The sequence below is a fragment of the Passer montanus genome, unplaced genomic scaffold, assembly GCF_014805655.1.
Source record: "Passer montanus isolate IOZ18808 unplaced genomic scaffold, ASM1480565v1 scaffold1, whole genome shotgun sequence".
Lineage (NCBI taxonomy): Eukaryota > Metazoa > Chordata > Aves > Passeriformes > Passeridae > Passer > Passer montanus.
The window spans coordinates 22,215,400-22,238,266 of record NW_024356504.1 but is presented as its reverse complement, the minus strand read 5'-3'; the positions used below and the strand labels follow the sequence as shown (position 1 = coordinate 22,238,266).

Below are 22,867 nucleotides of genomic sequence, written 5' to 3'. Positions count from 1 at the left end.
GCAGGCCTGAAATTCCAACTACAGCTACTTAAAATAAGCCAAGTTATCCTTCTGAGAAAAATCTTTAAAGTTATAACTCTTGAACAGAGATAAACTGTATAAGACAAGGTAGTTGCATGAGTGCACCGTTTCTACAGTCAAACTAACAGGCCTGTAGCTGTGTTGATGATTGTGGTGACTGAGTATGACAGAGGAATCACCTCTCCAGCACTTTAAATGACCAAGTAGGATAGCCTGATAACCAAGTATGAGAGTCCTTCAAGTTTCTGCAGCCTACAAGAGACCACATTGCAGTGTAGTATGTCATTAGAGAGGAGGAAACCAGAAGTATTGGGGAAGAAGCTTAACCTAAATTTTACTTACCAGTAAATCAGGAATTGTTTGGTGTAAGTAATTATAAAGAAGCCACACAGTTAAAGAACAGCTGCAGGTCTTTATCATACTTACCCTGATGTCTGAGGGAACACCCAAGGTCTGTGACAAGATTTTTACCTTGTTAACTCTTCTTCATCCTGAAAAATGTATTTCTACTTCATAGAACTTTACGTGAGGAAAAAATACTCTGCTCCCTGTCCCCTCAAAGAAGTTTTAGGGTAACACCTGGGATGCTGCTACTACCAGCAGAACTCAGCTCTCTGTATTCTCAGTATAGTCACAATGTCCTTCCTGGATCAGAGCATGCAAGGAGGGCATAGAAAAGCATGGGAATACTGAGAGCCAACAGTACGTTCATATTTATTGAGCAATGTCCACAATACTGCAGCTGTTTGTACATTTGTAAGTAATGCTGATCTGCTGATTCTCATTCAAACAGATGAAGGTCACTGTAAAGCAACATTGGCACGGGTGGGGTGAGGGGCCAGAGGTGACAGAGCTGTCCCCTCCTCTCCCAACGATGACAGGGAATGCAGACAAAGAGCCTGGGTAAACACCAGTGAGTTGCTCACAGTGAAACACCTCTGGGGTGTCATTTCCATCCAGCTTTGGCCCTTGCACCAAGGGAAGGATACAGTGTATCCCAACCCCTCAGTGATCCACTGCAGGCTGTCAGTCAGACTCACTGTCCACTTAGTTCTGTCTGGGAGAAGTGACGAGATCTGGACAACCAGGACCTCAGTGCTCCACTGCAGGCTGTCAGTCAGACTCACTGTCCACTTAGTGACAAGATCTGGACAACCAGGAGAGTTTAGCACAAACTAGAGTATGAACTGTACACTTTAAATAAAAATAAGGATATTTCAGAAGCACTTGAAACAGTGATTAACCAAAAAATACTGGGCTCTGTGATTATGATTAGTAATAAATATAAATTACTTAATGTTTATATATATATCAATTTAAGTAGACTAATGTCACTTGATAAAGTCTGATCCTGAAGTGTGAAGCAGCACATACTGCATGAATTTCAACATGAATATCTGCACACAGCCCATTCAGGTCCGTAATTAAGCTAACGCAGGGCAAGTCTGAACCATCCTGAAGCCGTTCCAAACCTCGGAGCTGAGCCGCTCCAGCCGCCTCCCGCGGCGGCCCGTGCAGGTCGCTGGGAAGCAGCGCTGCGGCTGCCGCTCCCTCGCAGCAGAGCGTCCCGGCGGGCTCAGAAGAAGGTGGTGTCGGCCGAGAAGGCCCCGGCCAGGCGGAAATCCTCGCGGGTCAGCACGCTGTACATGCGCTGCGGCAGCGCCTTGGAGTAGGGCGCGGGCCGGGGCACCGAGGCGCGCAGGATCACCTCGCGGCCCGCGGGCGGGGGGAACTCCGACTGCAGCCCCGGCCTGCGCTCCTCCTGCGAGCCCGAGCGCCGCAGCTCCTCCTCCAGCGGCGGCACGGCGGGGACCTGCCACAGAGCACAGCGACAGCGCACGCTGCTCTCAGAGGAAGATTAGAAATGGGGAACACAGCTAAAGGCTTTATGTGTACACAGAGCAAAGCACTAATGGGATGCTAGAATATAAAGCGAACGTAACCAGATGGAAGAACCCTCGTGTGGATGGTGAAGCTCTGCCCAGCTGAAGTTCTGATGTGGCAGTGTGAAGCAAGGGTTGTGACTGGAGGAAATGGCCCTTTCTCAGACAGGGTGCTCTCCTCAGCTCCCTGCAGCTACAGGAGATCGAGGCAGCTTCCCCTTCAAAATCATCAGTGCCAGTACTGCAATCCTGACAGTCACCTGCCTTTCAGACTCCAAAACTACTGCAGGATGGCTTTTCATGGCCAGAGAGCCTTGCTGAAATCCCCCTGCTGCACAATCCCGATGGCTGCTCATTGTCTCAGAGCCAGGCAGCAGCAACCCTGACACCTGGGTACTGGAAGAAGGGCTGGCATGCCCCATAAACACTCCCTGATTACCTATACCTATGGATGTACACACACCCAACAATACCCTAATAGGGTCCTTCCTAATTCAAGCATGTACAACTCCACACAGGCACCATCACTGAGGTGAGGCAGAAGCCACTGGCTGCTCCTTGTGGTCCCTTGCTGCTGCCCCTGCTCCCAGCCTCTCCAGGAGCAGGGGGACCCAGCCCTGCTTGGCTCTGCAGGCTGTCCCACAGAACCTTCCAGGGACAAGTGCCACGTGTTCCCACAGGAACAGCTTGAGGAAACCAACAGAGAGGATCTTCCCTGTGCTACACTTGACACAGTTACCCTGCTTCTTTCCCAAATATCTATGTCCAGAAAGTTCCATAGCTTCAGGAAGCACTAGTGTTGGGAATGCAGCATTCAGCTAATTGTTCATCACCATCTCCCCCCAAAACATCAACAAAGAATATAAAGGCATGGCCACATATTTCAGTATGAGAAAACATCAATACTCACTTGAATAAACGTTTTTTTGTTTGGTTTGGTTTTTTTTGAGAGTTGTTTTTTCAGTTTTTTTTTTAAACATTTCTCTCTCTTTTCACTATGCATTATTAGGCTCTGAAAATAAAGTGTGAATGCAGAAAAACCATTCTGGAAACAAAAAGTTGCTTTTATGCTCAACATGTGAACACCAGTACAAACTTAATCTGGCTGCTGCACTATATCCACCAGAAGGTTCAGCTCTATGCAGAGAAGATGAGAGGGAAAGGAGGGACAAAGTTGGTTACCTCATCAGAAGATTCAGTCAGCTTGGAAAGGGATGAGAAAAGAACCAGTGATGAAAGACAGAAACAAAGGCAAGTCAGAGGTGACTTACAAGAGGTTAGGAGGAGACTGTAGGTTTAAGAGACATCATGCACTCCAAGAACATGCACTGGCTATCAGAATTTTCCTGAGAAAACTCAAGAACAGAACACATTATACACAGAGGAGAGTCCAGGTTCAAAAGGTAATGAACAAGGGACTCATTTCACTTCTATTTACCAAACAGCTCTCTACTGAAATAACTCATGGTAGGTTAAACACTGTGGGGTTTGTAGCAAGTTGGTTCCTGTCCCACTAAGAAACCTTAATTAACACTGACCAGCTACTAGTGGGAAATACCTGTAACCCTGCTTTCGTCAGTGGTGTTTCAAAACACAACCCTATAAATTTGCACACATCCTAAGGGCAGAAACTTAGACTTGAAAACCCACTGCCTCTCTTAAAGAGGCAAGTGCATATGTGTGCATCCTTACAGGGCACAGATCTTGGCCTTTTAAAAGGGTGGCTGGTTAGCAGGTTCAGGTTTGGAAACACAATTTCCTTAGAGACTGGAAGAATAAAAGAAATGTCCTGATTTTCATGCCTCAGAATAACCATGGTCTGTTTTCAGAATGGTCCTTTTTATGCCGAGTTGCAAAATACAGATTAATACAAAAGCACTAATCCCTTTAAAGTGTTTAACACCCAATCACAACATTTTTCCAGCAATTATTTCCTAATGGGAATTCAGGCTGCTACCTTGTTATTACCACTGTAGTTAAATTTGAGTTAGAAAATCTGATGCTATGAAGAGGTGTAATTTTGATAGAAACTGAAGGCTGATTGCAGTCCATGAAGTTTGGAAATCAATACTTTCAGACTAATTATTCCAAAGACTGCTTAAGAGAAAAAGGCAACATTTATGTCAATATCAGCAAGGTAAGGGTCTCCAGAAAACAGATGCAACCCTGGCAATAGGTAAAATGAATGCAGGAGCTGAAAAAGAACTGAAACTTCCTAAGCATGCTGGTTTCCACAGAAAAAATCTCAAGTATTCCAAGCATAAGCCTCAGTTTAAGAAGTTACTGCTTCTAAAATACCTAATATTACGACCTGTTTCTCTACATTCCTCTGTGAAACAATCAACACTTAACCTTGTGAGAAGGCAGAAATTTGTCTTGCCTTAATAGCATTACTGATGTTACTGTTGGCAGCACATAAAGCATTACTGACACCTCTGTCTACCCAGCTGGCTTCAACTGTTTAACATCCCAGCTCACTCAGTCTTCTTTGGTCTTGGCAAGGTTCTGTTACAGCCAAAATCATGTTGAACATCACAGAAAACACCTCAAGCACATACATGACAATACATGCAGATATGCAGACAAATACACTGGCACCATATGGTAACTCATTGGCTCATTCTGGTTAAATCAGAAGTGACTGCAGCCCAACCCAGAGCTCTCTTACCCTCTGAGCATTCACAAACAGCTTGTGAATGATGCTGCCAGCAGGTCCTCTTCCTGCACCAACAACTGACACTTCTGGCTGCTCCAGGAGACTGTTTACAAATCTGATGGAACAAATGATTGAAAAGGAAAAAGGAATGGTTAATCCTTGGCCAGATCCAGTGTGCTGACCTAAACGAGCTGTTTTCTGTCCAAGGCCTTCACCAAGCATCATTTGCTCAGGGTGAGAACTGGCAGATTCTCTTGCTTCTCTATTCTAAAAGTTTAAGGAAAAAATTCTCCTCTCATATACCTGAGAATGAAGCCCAGGCTCCTAAAGCAGATGTATAAAATCAACAGGAAAGCCTCCACGGTGTTGGCCATGCAGAAGTATTCACAAAGTGACAATTTTCTTTAGCACACAGACATTGCTTTGGTCAGACACCACATCTCTGAACTCCCAACATGTACTGCACAAATGTCATCTCTCCCTCCCAGCACAGCAGCAAGAAGTTGACTTGGGTTTTATAACATATTAGTCATCTTGAGCAGCAAGTAAATAACCTGACAGCAGGTAGTGATGCAAGGGAACATTCCTTGTCACTCTAAATTCAGAGCTGCTCTGTGATGTTTCACACCAGCAAGGAGACAAGAATAAGAAAACAACTGTGGAAGGGGCTATTTCATTCCATAATATTTATAAAAAATATTAACTTTCTAGTCCTAATTTTAGGTATGGTAACAAGAGTTCATCAAATATACCTTTTATATACACAAAAAAAGTCCCCAGTACTATCAAGATAAAACCAAATTCTATTAAAAAAACCTGGATCAAATGTCTCCAAAGAGATGCTTAACTGGAGGAGCACTGAGGGTACCCACACATAATTTCTAGACAGTCTAGTGACAGGAATACCCAAATATGATTCCTAAATATTTCTTTATTGAAACCATTGTCCTAAGTTTTGAAAGTAGGGCATCGGAGGAAAAGCAAAACAACACAGTGAAAAATAAGAATTCAAAAAAGTCACCTTTGTAGATCTTCTTTCTCGTCTTCATTTTCACATTTCTCTACCCCAAATTTTGCTTTGAGAGACCTTGCCCTGGCAATGATGGCTTCCACACTCATAATCTGAGCAATGATTTCCTGCAAGAGTTTAATTAAAGGGCAAATTAAAAAGATGTTCTTTTAACATTGCCATGAACAGTGCAAAAGTCAATCAGGTTTTCAGCCCCAGCCACTACAAAAGCCTTACTTCCAACTTCTTGTCCTCTGGACTGGGAAACCGTAGCACTTTGCTGGAATGGGATATTATCTGCTTAATAATCTTCTTAACTGAAGATATATCTTCTACTGCTTCTATTATAAGGAAAGAAACAAAGTTGTAATTATTGATTGTTACATCACTGTCCCCCCTTAACTATCTTAATAATTTATTAAACATTATTTACCTTCCTCCTTTACCTTGAGTACAGCTGCATGGATGATGCAAGGCAGGAGATGCCTTGCAAGGTCAGCTGGCTTCTGAATTGCAAGGTAATGAAGCACCTGCAACATTAGAAAATTTAATATTTTAGTGACCAAAACTAGTTCCCAAAGATAGATGAGGTTACCTTGGAAAGATGAATTCCAAGAATGGAACACCACTGTAAGACTTGAGAGGCAGTTTTGCATTAATTCTCCCAACAGGTTGGAATGAAACTAAAAATAACTGTATTAGGAAACTAAAATGTTCCTAACACATATGCAGGTGAAAATCTGATTTATTTACTAATAATTTAAAGAAAATACTTAAGTAACACTGCATACTTTTAGGTACTTCAAACACCCTCCTGTACAGCAGCAGGAATTTCCAATCAAGCCTAAGCCACGCACTAAACAGTTCAGTAACTCTGAGGACACAGTGCAAGGGCCTGTCAGTGTTTAAATGCTGCAGGGGGAGGAAGGAAGGGCTGCAGGGAGCCCAGACTGGCACCAGCCCCGGAGCTTTCACCTTCTCAGCCTCCCTGGTGTCATCAAAAAGCCTCTTCTGCCTCCGTGCTGGGACTGGCTTTGCTGTCTCCCAGGCCTCCACCCACATGTTGCTGGGAATCTTCATCCGGGCACTCAGCTCGCCCCTAATGACTTTATTCCCCTTCTCATCAATCACTTCCTCCTCGATGTAGTCCCGAGGTGAGTACCACCTCACAAAATCCTCCAGACAACAGCCAGGATTAGCTGCCTGCAGGGAAGAGAGGACAGAAAATTTGTTCCTGAAAAATCCTACAAAAACATGACAGCCTGGGTAGGAAGGCAGTGTGGTTTAGTGGGTAGAGCACAGAGTAAGAGACAAAACTCAGGAAATTCTTTTGTCCACAGCCAACAAACTGTGCACCAGGACAGAGGGAATAAAGCATAGACCAAGACAATGGCAAGGGGTAAAACCCACATCAGCAGCAAAAAAAAAATCACCTTCTCACCACCCGCTACATGTACATTCATTACATTCATCAATTATTTCAGGCAAGCTCAAAATTATGCTGTTAAGATTCTACCTGGCACCTGCCACATGCAATAAATAGGAATTTTCACTAAGCTTATCCCATTAAAGACTAAAAGAATCAGTGGGCTGCCTAAGTATGCTTTCAGCACCGACTTTCCATCTTTTAACACTCTAGTGACAAAATTCACTATTTCTTCCTCTTTCCAAAAGGAACTTAAAAAAAATATCTTCCCCAAACAAAAATAACTTCATTTTTCATAGATGCAATTTTACCACAATTAACTACATCTGTAGATCTACAACATAAAAGGAATCTCAGTTTTCAATTTGATGTACTTATGAAGAATGTATTTGTGCTTCCAATTATAGTTCTCTGTTTTTACGCCCAAACAAAAATAACTTCATTTTTCATAGATGCAATTTTACCACAATTAACTACATCTGTAGATCTACAACATAAAAGGAATCTCAGTTTTCAATTTGATGTACTTATGAAGAATGCTTCCAATTATTGTTCTGTTTTTACATTGAGATTTTAGATTACTTGCACCATATAAATAAAACTTCCACATATCCCTAACATGCCATGAGTCACAGTTAATAAACTCATGACTGTTATATTATAAATACTCTAACTGTACAGCACATTATATCCTTTCACCATAAAGACTGCAATAATTAAAAAGATATATATGGCTATTTCACTACAGAATTTCCAATCTTTTTAGTGCTGAGCTCCTATGATGACAGCAGTGGATGTGCTCTTAGCTCCCTCTGCAGAGCTCAGACAGGAAATGAAACCCAAAACCACAGTTAGTCCAGTCCCAACCTGATGAATGTCTGTTTTAATTCACAACTGATCAACTGTATGTTGGATGTGTTTTTCCCCTTCCCACAGACATTGTGTAAATTTACTGGGATGTTACAGTGTAACAGATCACATCCTCATAGATTTTGAAACGTGCCAAGAATTTTCCCAATGCGTTTTTATTTTCAATTTGAAACTAACTGGAAACTGTTTTGTGGAGGAAAAATAAACACAGAACTCTTCAGAACCGCCCAACACAAGCAAGAGGGTCAGTGAAATGAAGAAGAAAGCAGGGTGATTTCACAGCAGTGCTACCTTGAAGGACTCCATGTCGGAGAGCAGGCAGGCGCTCTGCATGCGCGCCCGCAGGTGAGCGCCCTCCGCCGACGTCCCCAGCTTCGCCAGCACCTCCGACTGCTCCTCCAGCAGGTCTTCAGTCATGGGGGCTGGCTCCTGCGACAGGGAAACACACAGGGTCACTCACAGCCCCTCCTGGAGTCAGCCCGAGGCAAGGCAGGAGAAGCAAGAAGCTCCTTCTCACCCCTAGATCACTCTGCTTCCTTTGTTGTCGAAGGAAATTATCGCGACTTTCTACTGCTTAAACAGTTCAGCCTCATGTTGTGCATCTAACAAAGAAACTAGACAGAAAATAACCTGGGAATGAGGTACCAATATAAGGATAAATTGCTAAAATGCCAAAATCCTAATGAAATCCTGACAATGTTTGACTGATACAATTTTGCTGAGATGCATGAACATCTACCCAAAGCAATGCAGAATTTTTGCTGTTGATACTGTCAGCACATAATTAATTGAGAACATTTTGCCTGACTACTCTCTGCTCATATGTTTTACCCAAGCAAAGCAACAATTTCTCTCAGGGGAATGAAAACCATTGTACTCTTCATGCATGGCTGACTTCAAACTAATTTCTGTGACCGCAGCACCTCCTACTCCATCCCTGGTCACTCTGCAGGAAAGCCTGTTGATGTCAGGTAACATTTCTAGTTGTTTGATGATAAACCTGCTGTAAAGAATGGCACCAAACCTAATGACTATGGCCTTTATGAGCTGAGAAATTATGAAAAAACCAAATACAGCAGCAAAACTGATGTGCGAAGTCAGGCAGAAATCTCCGTGGTGCAAGTACCACAGCAGCTCCTATTTTATAGGAAAGAAAGCAAGGAGGGGATGGAAGGTGCTTCAATAACTGCAAATAAAAAAACCCCAAATTTAAGGTAAGCAAGGAAGTTTAATTCTCATTTAAATGTATGGTTTGGAGTGAAATTTGGTACGGACACTCACTCTCAAATAAAACAAAGAGCGAGTGAGATTAGCAGCCTCATTAACTTGTAAAGATTAAAAACAAGGTATTAGGTCAAAAAACTCAGCAATTTCAACAAGAGACAAGGCTGTAACAGGCAAACTGTTTGCAGCTTCACAATCCCAGGTATGAGGCACATTCTGTGTGTTCCACTGCACATCTGGCTCAGCTCCTGCTCCCTCACCTGTGTTATGGGAACGTAGAGAGGCTCTCCAGGATGCAGCAGCATCAGTTTTCCATGTGGGTGCAAACGACCTTCTGGTTTTAAGTTTACAGATTCTTTTGCTCCTTTCTTGCCATTTTCCTGTCCATTTCCTTTAAGATCTTCTGTGTCACTGAGACATTCAAAAAATTCCTCTTCACTGTCACTCCAAGATTCCCAAGACTTGCCAAATTCTTTTTCCTTGTCAGGGTTCTCTCCAGAGTGGTCTCCTCCTTTGGCACCATCACCAGAAGCACCACCAGGTGAACGATCAGACATGCTTCCCCTTTTCCCCTCATCTCTTGCTTTCTTCCTTTCAATACAACAATTTAGCATCTAATTTAAGAAGTTCAAGGAACAAAAAAAAAAAATTGTTCAGCAATTGTTTCCCTTATGGAGAAAATCATACAGAAAAACCTGTAGAGCCACTGAAAAGGTCTTACAATTCTAAAAGATATCAATTCTACTAAACTTGTTGCTGTAACAAAATTTTTCTCAAGAAATGATTTCCATACCGAGAAAACATACAACTAAATCTACAAAAACTATGTATTTAGCTAATCATTGCTATAATTTTGACAGTTTCCTTAGGAGAAAAACAATACTTAAATTTAGAATATTTACCTGAAGTTTCTGGTGCAGTAAACAACATCTCAGATCTGGAGAGCCATTAGCTAATCTAACAAAAGGTAGAAGTTTAACCATTATCAATTTCATACACATGTGGTCTTAAATCACATGAAATCTAGAACAGGGACAAACCCCCACACTGAACCCACCCCCACCATTTAAATTACACAGCTCTTCTATTGTCTCAGTAGACAAGCCCAGAATTTAAATTATATGTATTTCCCAGGGGTCATTTCAGGAGCTCAAAGATCACTCACACTAGTGTGAAACACCCAGCATTCCTGGAGGTCAGTTTTCCAATTGGAAGTTGAAAAGATAACTGCTTTCAAACAGGAATTAGGCATCTCTGACTGTACTTTTAAAAGTGCAGTGATACAGTGGAGTCATTGCTATACATTTCAACTTCTATTTTATCTGCTAGTGTAACCATTTCAAAGTACAATCTAGTGACTAAATAGCCAGTCTGTCACATCAACAAAAAACCCCAAACCCCAACCAAAATACCATGACCCTAAAAGCAGGGTGGGTTATTGCTCTACCTCATCTTGAGAGAGCCCCTGGTTTGGTCTGCCCCAAGCTCTGGTGCAGCAGACAGAACCTGGAAGGGCTGGAATACCTGAAAAGGCCATTGCACCAGCAATGGAACAGCTCCCTTAGAAGAGAGGTGAAACTACACCACAGTAAGTTTTCTTCCTCACCCTCCCTCACACAGTGAAGTGAATGTCTAAGTTGAGCTTCCCCAGGCATCTTGAAGTTTTCAAGGTAGGGCACAGATGCTTGTCTTTACTCCCTGCCCTTTCTTGCATTAAGGAAGTAGGGTAATAAGAACAGAGATAGCATTTGCAATTAAAAAAACCCCAAAACGATATGTTTCAAAGTCACAGTGACCCCACTCAGCTCCAGGAACAAAGAACATTTTCTATGACCAAGGAGCAACAAGAAGTCTCACCCTGGAATAAGGTAGTTGTTCTCCCATCTGTAACGCATTTCCAGCACAAACTCTTGCCAAAGGTGTGCCACTCCTTTGACTCCTCCATGGTAGAAGTTTATCATACAAAGACATAAAGCTAATTTGTATGTCAGACTGTCAGATGGAGCAGATTTGAACTGGCTGAAGAGATTCTAGGAAAGAAACAAAAGAAAGCAAGAAATTATCACAAGATATAGGGCAAACACAGCAGAATCTATAAAAACACACACTCAAAATTGCTTCCTCTCTTGTGTCACTCAACAAAACTCACATAATCTTCATTCTCTGGAGGAGGATTGTTTCCTGCTGAAGTGCTGGCTCTGTTTTCAAATACATCTGCAAGTTTGTCAGCAGCATCAGGAAATAAGAACTTGAAGAAAAAAAAAGTAAACCTTCCATCAGTTTGCATTTCTCACTTTCTCCATAAAGTTACTGCAGGCTTCATACCAGTAATCCCTACAATTAAAATTGTTAGCAGACTTCAGAGATCAGGTTAGCCCACTTATAATACACAGACTTGTATCAACTTGGGCTGTTCCAAGAAGCTGACAAATGCAATTCAAATACTGGAACTGACATCAGGTATCTTTAAATCTGCCATAGGCTCTAAAGCAAATGCATCAGTGTATGAAGTCCATGTGCTCTCTGAACCCATGTGCAGGGACAGCTCACTCACCAGGAGAATGGTGTTGAGCACATCATTGTTCAGAGGAGACTCATCCACACCTCTGTGCTTGCGGATCTTCTTCTTGGCACTGTGAACCATATTTGTGACTGACAATTTGGGGATGGGGACTGGTGCTGGCTCTGTGAGCTTCGACAGCGCGTGGGTGATATCACCAACCTCTGGCAAATAAAATAAAAGCATTTAGAATAAAATAAAATAAAACCCCAAACACTACAACATGTCTCTTCGAGCGTTCACCTGTCTTAATCAGCCTATTTATGTTGTATTGATATTTAGCCCCTTGTGAAGCAGAGCTACACCTCTGCTGCCAGGTTCCATGCCTGACATTCACTGCTCTTAGCAAATACAGGCAGCAGAAGGAGGTCACAAATGAGTCACAGACTGTCCTTGATTTAATTCACCAAACAAAGTCTAGACTGAGCTGGCTGCAGGTAGTGCAGTGCTACTGCAGAGTTACCAACAGAGTATGCCAAAAGCCTGCTGAAGACTCAGTATTTAAACCCTGTTTATACATCATACCAATAAACACACTGCAGGTAACAGAGACTGCTCCAGCAGATGCTAAAGCTCTAGATAAATATTAAATAAATCCTGTAGTAATCACTGGCCTCACACAGTGTAAGCACAATTCTGTTTTAGAGTCCTCAGGTGAAATTCTCAAACCAAAAGACGTTTTTTTTCAGAGCTGATGCTGGTAAACTCTAGAATGTCTCTTACAATAAACTGAATTAGTATTGTTATAAAGTGAGCTGACAAATTTAAGTGAATAATTAGCAACAGACTGAGAAAGCCCATCTTGGCAAGCCCAGAGCTAAGAAGGACTGAAGGAACTGTATGCCAAGGACTAGGAGTAACACACTCCCTCCTCAGTCCAACACCTTTCCAAGCTCACTAGCAAGCTCCAGCAAAACTAAGATCAAGTATAACCAAGGAAAATACACTGATATTTGGAGGGAAGAACAGGTGACAAGCAGCAGGAAGGAAGGGAATTTTCACTATATACAGCAAAAAAAAGCCAAAGAGAGGGACAGAGACATCAAAAAGATGGCAGTATTTATACAGTTGGAATAAAGCCTGACTTGCTAGTCAGGTAATTTGGGAAGTTTTAATTTTCTTTTTTCCTTATAAATCCTTAAAATGGAGAAGATGAGAGCAGAGCCTTTCAAACAGATTAAAGACTCTTTAAACTGGCTGTTGACATGTACTACAGAGTACAACAAAAAAGGGAAATAAGTGGAAAAAGCATAAATAAATAAAAATATACAGAAAAATCTGATGCGTCCTATAACCAACTCTTGTACATTCTAGTCAAATTTTAAGTTTTTATATTCCTGTAAAAAAGAAACAGCCACAACCATAACAGAGGCAATTGTCCCTCTGAGACTCCAGGAGCTAAACTTGTCTAGAGTTTATGAGAAATTTCACCATGAAGCCCTGGCCAGAAAATTCCCAGGAGTATTACAGAGAATGTGTAAGAGTTATAAATACCAGTCAAGATAAGGGTACAGGAAAGATAAACTAACACAAAAATATTAAATACAAATAACACAAATCAGCTGGATTTTAGTTTTACCTTTTCCTTCCTCATCAAATGCAGACCTTCCAAGTATCTCATCTGTTGACTCCTTCCGCCGGCAAAGCTTGAAGAATTCAGTAAGGAAGTCCCCTGGCAGAGGAACAAAACTCCTGGACTCAGCCAAAAATCTCACTGAGCAATGAGCCAACACTCAAAATTATGCCCCAAGGACAGTAATTTTTATCTTTTCTTCTGAAAGAACATCTGATAATTTGTTCTGAAGCACAAATATCTTGTGCACAAAATACACATAATTAAATTATCTGAAGCACAAAAAACACATAATTAAAGCTTAGGTAAATGCACACCCAGGCAGCTGTTGGCCACCTCTGCAGAGCACAGCTTTCACCCAAAACAAGATAAATTTTGAAGCCCTGTTCCTCACAAGCTTAAAGGCAATGACAGATAGAGGAGTACAGCTCTCCAAAAGTATTAATCCTCCCTGTCAGAAAGGTTGGTTGAACTAAGGAGATGAATACATGCAAAACACACTTAATAAAGTGTGTTTAGGAAATCCAAATTTTCACAGAACACAGAGAAAATTCTTATTCCCTGGAACCTGGTGAAATAAGAATAGCAATGAATTTCACCATACACAGACAGAGAATAAACTACAACAGGAACTTATGTGTTTGCAAAGCTTGTGTTCTTGAAAAAGAAACCCAAAATACTGTTCACTCAAAAAAATAAGGGGAGTGAGCAAACAGGCCATCAGTTGATCAACAACTCAAACCTAACTTCATAACTTAGTTTTAGTTTAAAAGCTGCAAGAGAAGACAGGAAATTCTGATGTCTTACCCAACAGACACTGAGGGTTATCTGCTTTTCTAACTCTCACAGACCACTGGGGTGCTTGAAGTGGATCCAGGTCACTTGGGGGAAAAAAATTAAAAAAGAAAAAGAAAAAAAGAAGAAAAAGAAAAGAAAAAAAAAAGAAAAAAGAAAACCAAATGCCACTATAAGTATTGGAAAAATGAGTATCAAATTCTCAATAAATGTCATGTCATAACCAGTGAGTACCACATTACACAGGAGAACATGGCAAGCAAGAGTCCCTATTCTCATGTGTGTGCATGACATGAAGAAGAAATACTTCTTCCCCTTTAGCAGGAAACCTGGATGTCAGTTTTTGGGAGAGGAATATCAAGCAATGAATTCTTTTACCTTCCATGCTCCACTATCATCTTTTCCAGGAAATACATGATACAAAATTTTGAAGTCTAACATGAGGATATGCTCAAAACCAGGGGTTTGTGTTCTGTTGAGATTACAACACAATAATAATTTCTCACAGAAATGCATTTCAAAAGTGTTTTCCCAAATTAGATGTTCTATCAGCTGACATTAGCATTCCTCAAAATGGGTTCTTTTTCACATGTGAAGCCACACAGTGTTTGAGATGACACTAAAATGCAGCAGTGAGCAAAAAAAGGCACACTCACTTGCAACTGAGACAAGATACTTACGAATAAACATCGTTGTCAACAATTATCCCTTCTGCGAGGTGAGGCCACGTTGTAGCCAAATGCAGCTCACTGAAACAAACCAAGATTTCAGTCTTTCAGTGACAGCAGAAAGTGTTCCCTCCACCACAGTTCATGTTTTGAAAGGTATTTGTGATAGTTGATATTTGATTCTCTCTTTGTTCTCCAGTAAGTTTTCTCACTGCCCACATCAGAGCAAGTCCAACCCATGCACAAAAGCACATAATTTTTAAGGTTTATCTTGAGGTATATTTCAAGATAATAATTTCAGAGATAAATGGGGTACTGCAGAAGTTTATAGTAAAAGCCATATGAGCTTTAACTCTGAGCATCATCAGACAATTTTACAAATGACCTGATTTTTGCTATTAAACCATTATCTATCACAGATGTTTCTGAGGCACTTGAATAATTAAGTGTCTGTTGGACATGCTAAGTGGTAGGTAGGCAAAGCTGAGATTTGAAATAACACCTTTAAGTCCTCCATTAAGCAAGTTATAAAACAGTTTTCTGAATCTTCTCTTACCTAATAGGATCTTCACAGGCACCAAATGGTAACTTCCCAAATTCCAGGCCTCCAACTTCTCCCCCAACTAGAGCATCTATATCTGGAGAAAAATCAACAGAGTTTCCATAAAGAATTTGTGGAACATTTGAAGCAGCACATCACCTTCATTTCACTGCAAAGACTGTAACTTGCAGGATGACCAGAGGAGAGCTGAGCAGCTAAGGTGACTGAGCTAGGAGAACACAATCCTAACATACAGTCCCAGTAATTGCTCCCAACAGAAACTGAACCAGGACATTCGAAGGGACAGATACAATTCCTGTAATTCTTGTTGAGGGAAGGTTATTCCCTTCAAACAGGCAATGAGGACAGCTATAAAGACAGCCCTAAAGATTCAATGCTGGCACAACAACAGACACAAAAGTGCCATAAAAATGCTTGGGCAGGAAATAAATTCCAAGCAGAAAAGGAAAACTCTGGAAGAGCAACTCTGCAGAGTGAAAAAACAGTTACTTTTAAAAGTTGACATTTTATCAAAAGAGGACTTAATCAAATAATCTGGGGGATTCCCTGTAGTCCCAGGTACTTAGAGATGCCTCCCAGCACCCTCAGGCACTTCCCATTTATAGCCTTCAAATACATGACTCAAAACCAGACAGCCTCCACTTAACAAAAATTAAAGTGGGCAATAATAATAATAATGTGTTGTAATGTCATTATAATAATGCTATTACAGCATCTGATCTGCAATTTTAACTGCATCTGGCAAATTGTTTACAAACAAAACAAGTGAGGTATTAGCACAGATGAAGTATCTGCATAACTTAATTACATAATTCCTACTGCAGAGAAGATAAAAGACATTTAAATTCTTTGGTTTTATTTGAGGAGAGCTAATTGAGTGATAGTATATAAGTTACAGGTCTAGTTCTTCCCAGTGAACATAAAACCACAACTGCAAATAGCAATAGCAGTAAAACTGATGCTGTCCATCTTCTGCAACTCATTTTGACACGGGCTCCCTTATCCACAACACTGCTACTAAAGGAGTGAAAGTTATTCAAACTGCTCCAGTCCAGAAATATGATCAGGATGGTACAACTCATCCATGACAAACCTGGGATCCTGACTTAGAGAGTAACTACAGCAAGGAAGAGAGACTACAGAATAGATTTTGTGTCTGCAGAAACAATAAAGATAAAATCTGTCTAATTAATTTCCCAAGTTCTTTAAGTAAGCTTGGTTAACCAAAGAGGAACTACCATTTAAAACAGCACTGATTTTCTCTCTCTAATAAGCAGGACTCTCTTTAAACATGTCCAATATACATTCCTTAGCTACAGAGCACAGAATGAATCTCACTGCACACTTCTTCAAAACACAGGATTTTGATTACTGTATTTTTTTAAGCAAAGGAAAGCCAAACAATTAGATAACCAAGGCCACATGAGTTCTGTCTCTCCAAATGTACCCTAAATACCTCAAGCTTGTTATGTCAAACTGCTACCAAGTCAAGAAAAGAACTTGGGCATCTTAACTGTTCCACCACCTTGTACCTAAAACATCACATCACTAATAAAACTGATGTTAAGAAGGAACTGATATCTACCTTTTTCCTATGGGTCTGTGTGCCTTTGAGAAGTTTGTAATTTATATTCTGCTACTACCTATATAAAAATACATCTGTTAAAACCAAATCCTTGATACTCAAGGAAGACAGCATCACCATCAAGAATAAAAGAGATCATTTTGAGATTACCAAAAAAGTAACTACCTCTGTTTTTCCTAAACAGCATAACTTTATGTCAAAAACTTATCTATATACTTTAAATTTCAGACTATATATTATCTCTCCCCTTCATGCAAGGCTACTAGAACAAAAGACTTGTTCAGAAATTCCTCCTGTACTAAATTTAGTACTGAGTCAACAATAATCAAAATCCAAACCTTTACCTCAAGAGAGGTCCATATAATATTTTCTGCTTTTCCCACTATTAATACACTTAGATAGTGAAGTATCAGAATACTTTACGGAAACAACTGACAAAAACTCCCACGAAGTACTAGCATCTTTCAGAATATTAATCTAAATATTTCCCTAAGAAATCCAGGGCAGAATTCTTCACAGATTCAGCCACCCTTTTCATTCCACATGGATACCACCATTTTAGAAACATCACTGTATTTCTAAATGCTGACTAACCTGTTTCCAGGCACAGCCCTACCCAAAACACCTGTCCCAGCCATGAGCTACAACCTGAGAGCAGCTTTAAGGTGGCTTGCCCATCATACAGAATGGGATTGGACTGAAGCCTTTTCTACCAAAGCAGAAAATGTTAGAATTCTTCTGGCAAGATACACAAATATTTTCTTTAGCATTGACTGCTTGTCTGAAAATGAGTTATTCTGAGGACACAAGTCTCCTACCTGGTGGCTGCTGTGGCCAGAAGTACTGCTGCCAGTCCTGGAGCACAAAGGTGAGGCGAATAGCCATGCTAACCGGAGGCAGAGGCGTCAAAGGGCAGCCCTTCAAAATACCAGAGAACAAATCCAACTTAAAGCGCAAATCAATAGAAATATTACATTAAACACATCCCATCGGTTTTATACTCACAATCTTGGTTTTGAAGATGTCCAGCAGCCCTGCCAGGTGGGTGTACTGGCTGGGCACCTTGCGCAGGTGAACCATCTCGAAGTCGGTGCGAACGCCGGGGCCCTGGCACTCGCCCGCGTACATCCGGCGCCACTTGTGGTGGATCTGCACAAACAGGGGCACCTGGCTACAGAACAGGAATACTTCTGATCACTGAAGTGTCCTGCTGCTCTCTACAACTAGATGAATATTCTAGCATAGTGTCAACCTTTAAAATATATTTCCCCTCAGACACTTTGAAAGACTTCCCAGGAACCACAGAAAATCCCTGTTAATATAATCATTAAACAGAATGCCCAGGAACCACAGAAAATCCCTGTTAATATAATCATTAAACAGAATGCCATGCCACAATCACAGCCTGCTTCATGACTTTATTTACCTCATTTTCAGTCTACGCAATTTTTGAGGAAGATTAGGAAGTTACTGTTACTACACATATGGAAGAAATCCTCTTGCAAAAGTGGTGTTTAATAAATTACATATTATTCCTACAGCTTCTAGTAGCTTTTAACAGCCATAAAGGTTTTCAAACAATAATTAAAATAAACAAAACATTGATTCAGTCTTTACACATGGGGATTTCTTCAATCCTTCTCTAACAACATTACAGTGCAAATAAAGAAAAACCTCTGAATGTATTTTGCTAACAATTTAATACTTTTTCCTCACCAATGCAGTATGCTGGAGTTTTACCTCCATTTTACATGTAAAAATGTTTATGCTTTCACCTACCAGCCAGTGTTGCCCAGTGCAATGGAAATGGAGCTCAGCAAGAGGTTGCACTTGGATTCACTAATAACAGCATCGTTATTTGCAGCTGGAGCAATAACCACAAACTCACGTAAGCCGTACCTTGAAAGGCAAAGAGAAAAAAGTACATTTCTAGTCCCTGGCAAGCCAGCTGAAACACGACTCTTTAAAAATATTGCGACCTGGAGAATCTAATTATCACCGACAAATTGTGAAATCTGTTAATTTGATGCAAGTACCTCTTTATTTTTAGAGAGGTCAAGAACTGAGTGGGTATGGAGTGCTGCAAATCCATTCCAACACTGCAATGTGTTTGACTGGGAGACTTTCAGGTCTAGCAGTCCTGAGGTTTTCCAGTTTATCTTCATAATGACTGAAACTGTTTATACATACAACAAATCTCTCTAGAACCAATCCTATTACGTGCTTAAGATTTGCATTACTAAGAATATACTTGTTATTTGTTAAGGTGGTGCAGCTTTCCTTTCTAAGAATGTACCTAAATATCACATATATAAAAGCCTGGTTAATCTATGAAATTGAGACAAATATTTGGGGCACAAACCCCCCCCCCAAATTAAAGATAGGCCCGCTATACCAGGTTTTTTTTGCATTCCTTTCTTGTGTCTAGCACAAAGAAACAATTTACTTAAGCTTTAACTTCTAATTGAAAAAACAAATACACAAGTGATTGTGCCAGATTTTCCAGCTGCTATGCCCATTTGCAGTAGAGATGAGAGGCAGCACACATACCATCTCACCAGACAGTGGGCTCGAGGAGGAAAGTCATTGTTCATGCACAGCAAGTCCTGCATTGGCAGAGGAAGGGCATCTGTGACAAAAATTGATACATAATCAATGCATCATCACATCCATCCAGCTCACTTACAACTGCCTTGTAATTCACTGTGTGAATGCAAAGCAAACTAAAAGCAGGCATGTCAGATCACACTCATCAGACCTGAGAAAATCCCACACAGACACAAATCAGCACGCTGTGGACTCCACATTCTGACACTGTCTTCTGTCATTATCCTTACAACTATGGAAGGGAACTAACAGGTACCTTCTCCCAGCTCTTCTTTCCCTTCTTTGTCACTGGGTTCTTGTACAAGATAGTGATGGGTAACTGAGAATTTGAAGTCTGCAAATGAAATTTCATCTGATTTCTCTTCCCATGTTCCTGTGGTAAATATACCCTGCGTATAAAAAAAAGAAGGTATTATTTCATAAATTTAGGTTAACATTCATTAGTCTTTAAAACTAGTCTTTTAAATACTGCCTATGTGATCAATAATGTTGATCATTACACATTTTTCTACTGCCTGATGGCTCAGCATGATTTAATTTCCATAAGCAATTCTCAAAGCTCTTCATTATAAAGGTAGCTGGCTGCTAAAATCCACGTTGCTAATAATCATGTTCATTCCAAAAATCAAGCATCATATTGCATCCTTCAGAACTATATGGCAATAAAGATGGCATCCTCCCATATGCAACTGCACATCTGAAGATGTGCACCCTCAGTTTTGCCCAGAGACAGAAATTTCCCACCTGGGATTTCATCCGTATCTAAACTATTCTGTGCAAATATTACCTTGATATTTACTTTCACCAACAAATGATTACTTTTATCTACAACTTACAAAACTTGTAAGAATAACTAATTCTTATAATAAAAAAAAAAGTGTAAGAATATTAATTTTTAAACAAAAATTCAACATGGGAATGTTTAAAAAAATCAGCACCACTGCTCCTACTAAAAGCAACTTGGACAATGATCCTACAGGGTGTTAAGAAGAGAGCTCTGGTCTAGAAAAGAAGACATGCAGGAATACAGGGAGAGCTAATATGCAGTTCATTAGATAAGTTTTATTCCAAATACTCTGTGCCTGACTAGACTGAAGAGCAGTGAGATTCCCCGGGAAACACAGCAGCCATTCCACACAAACCAGCTGAGATAATCTGCACTGCTGTGCAGAAGAGCTCAGCAATTTCCTCTTCATTTCACAGGACTGAGAAAGCATCACAAAGGCTCTAATTAGCCTCTGAAAAAATCTCTCCCATCTATGAGACGCACTGAGTCACAAGTAGCACTGTGCAAACCTCAGCCATAAGTACATGAGGTGTGACAAAGGCACAAGGCAGGACAAAAAGATTCCTTGAGTATTTAGAGCAGCTCAGAGCGCGTTTCCAGATTCAAACTCAGAAATTAAAAAAAAATCTCTAAGCCCTACAGAAAGATCCATCTTTGTCAGGGAAACAGCCTGTTTGGTAGATGATCCACCAATGAATTTACAGCAATTGTTTCTCAAATTGACACATCTACAAGTGAAATTCTCCAATAAAGTCATTATCTGCCACACCTAAGAAAACAGCAATAGATTAAATACATCTGTGCATTAACAAATACAGCAACAATTAGCAATTCAAATTCTACAGGAAAATTCAGAAGTAACTGACCTTCTCTAGAGGTTTGCCAGAAGAAATCCCAATAAGTTTCCAGTCATTCAATACTTCTTCAATTTTTGAAATAAATCTATCAGGAGGGAAAAAGGCATTAATGTTTGCTGAACCTGTATTATAATTCAGCCACCTCAAAGCATGCAGTATGTTGTTCAGCTATGGAATTCCTTAGAAAAGCCCAAAGAACAAAAAAACAAACACCACAAGTATCACAGTAAAGCCAGAAAAACTGCTTCCTTGTATACTAAACAGTCTTCCTATGCTCAAATTTTACATGACAGTTACTTTGAGCATCTTTTGACTATTTTAAGAATCTCACCTTTTTCTGTTACTGCAGCACGTATCATCTGCAGCACATAACTCCTGTTTCATTTTTAACAGATAAACAAGCATTTAAGACAAAATTATCACTAAATTCAGATTTAAAGCACAGCACTTGAAATCTCCGGTCTCCTGTCATAAACGTTATCACTGTTGGAAAAAGCATTAAAAAAACAACACATTCACAGTGCAAGAGAATTCTTCGCCTTAAATTTCTTTGTGCATTGTTCTACTAACTTTTAAAGGCTTCAGCTACAAGACGACTGTCTTAACAATCAGACACCTACTTAGAAAACAGATAAGCCTTGTGAATGTATATTCTAATCCCTAGCAAACGGGTATTAAGCCGGACCTTTCACTAAGTTCAGAAACAGCTCGACTAGAGCCTCCTAAGCCGCTCCTCGGCTGCGGCCTGAGCCTAACGCGGAACAGCCGGGAAAAGGCTCCGGGAAGGGCTGCGGGTGCTCCCGGCTCGGGGAGCGGCCGACCCGCGGGCTCCGGCTGTCCCCGGCAGCAGCAGCCGGGCCGGGCTCGGCGGAGCCCCCGCGCCGAGCGAGGGGCGCGGCAGCACCCACCTCTCCCACTCGGAGGCGGTGGTGAAGTCCGTGATCTCGAACACCTCCGACTCGGGCTGCGGGGAGAGAGTGGGAGAGGCGGTGAGCGGAGAGAGCAGGGGGAGGCAGAGGGAGAGCCGGGGACCGGGGGGCGAGCGGGAGGAGCGGGACAGGCACTCACATCGCTGTCCGCCGCCATCTTGCGCCGCTGCCGGCCCCCCCAGCGGCGGAGGCTGCCGGGAACGTGGCGGAGGGCGGCGTCTCCTCACAGCCCGCACCTCCCTCACAACCCGCCGCTTCTGGGCTCCTACTGGCGGAGGGCGGCGCCTCCTCACAGCCCGCACCTCCCTCACAACCCGCACCTCCCTCGCAGCCCGCCGCTTCTGGGCTCCTATGCAGCTCCGTTTCTCCTCATAATATGTTTCTCTTGGGCTCTCTCGTTCGCCCTGGTGGGGCTCACGCACAGCCCGTCTCCTGCCTCCCCGGGCTCCCCACGCCGTGTCTCTGTTTCGCGGCCGGCTGCAGCCCCTCACGGGGACGCCCGCGGGCGCAGTCGCTTCGCACCGGCGCGAAGCTGAAGCGGGGGCTGCTCCCTCAGAGTCTCCGGCTCCGTCAGGGAGAGCCGAAAAGGGCTCCCTCAGATGTAAGAGTAACACAGCCCTTGTCAGCCAGCCGGGGGCTGAGGTGTGCCCCAGGACTGGTGTCCCTGTGCCCGTGTAATCCAAAGCCTTCCCGTCGTTTGTGTCACTGGGGGAACGACGAAACCCTTCTGGCATCCAGCAAAGCAGCTCCCTTAAACACCCTTTTAACTGAGCTTGAGCCCACTATACCTCTTTTAACCTGTCATGTCCCTTAGCATACTCTGTTACTTAAAAATAAGAGGAAATACCCTTAAAA

General features: G+C 41.7%; 1 protein-coding gene across 2 annotated transcripts; it reads right to left on the bottom strand.

The window, feature by feature from the left end:
* Positions 1 to 1,166: 1,166 nt before the first annotated feature.
* On the bottom strand, positions 1,167 to 22,247 carry RAB3GAP1 (RAB3 GTPase activating protein catalytic subunit 1). Of its 2 annotated transcripts, XM_039701166.1 has the most exons (24): positions 22,152 to 22,246; positions 21,992 to 22,047; positions 21,093 to 21,168; positions 19,696 to 19,828; positions 19,383 to 19,461; positions 18,612 to 18,731; positions 17,838 to 18,003; positions 17,651 to 17,750; positions 15,242 to 15,323; positions 14,698 to 14,766; positions 14,030 to 14,103; positions 13,229 to 13,321; positions 11,644 to 11,813; positions 11,239 to 11,337; positions 10,947 to 11,119; positions 9,992 to 10,046; positions 9,350 to 9,703; positions 8,157 to 8,294; positions 6,545 to 6,772; positions 6,003 to 6,099; positions 5,807 to 5,910; positions 5,582 to 5,697; positions 4,573 to 4,675; positions 1,167 to 1,834 (listed from the first exon to the last, which is right to left on the bottom strand). In XM_039701166.1, exons 1-24 carry the CDS (start codon positions 22,167 to 22,169, stop codon positions 1,598 to 1,600), a joined length of 2,940 nt encoding a protein of 979 aa, XP_039557100.1. In that variant the 5' UTR covers positions 22,170 to 22,246; the 3' UTR covers positions 1,167 to 1,597. The 2 variants fall into 2 exon arrangements, 1 of the variants encoding a protein (XP_039557100.1); XR_005626683.1 differs by lacking the exons at positions 1,167 to 1,834; positions 4,573 to 4,675 and having other exon boundaries at positions 5,652 to 5,697; positions 6,016 to 6,099; positions 22,152 to 22,247.
* Positions 22,248 to 22,867: the final 620 nt, after the last annotated feature.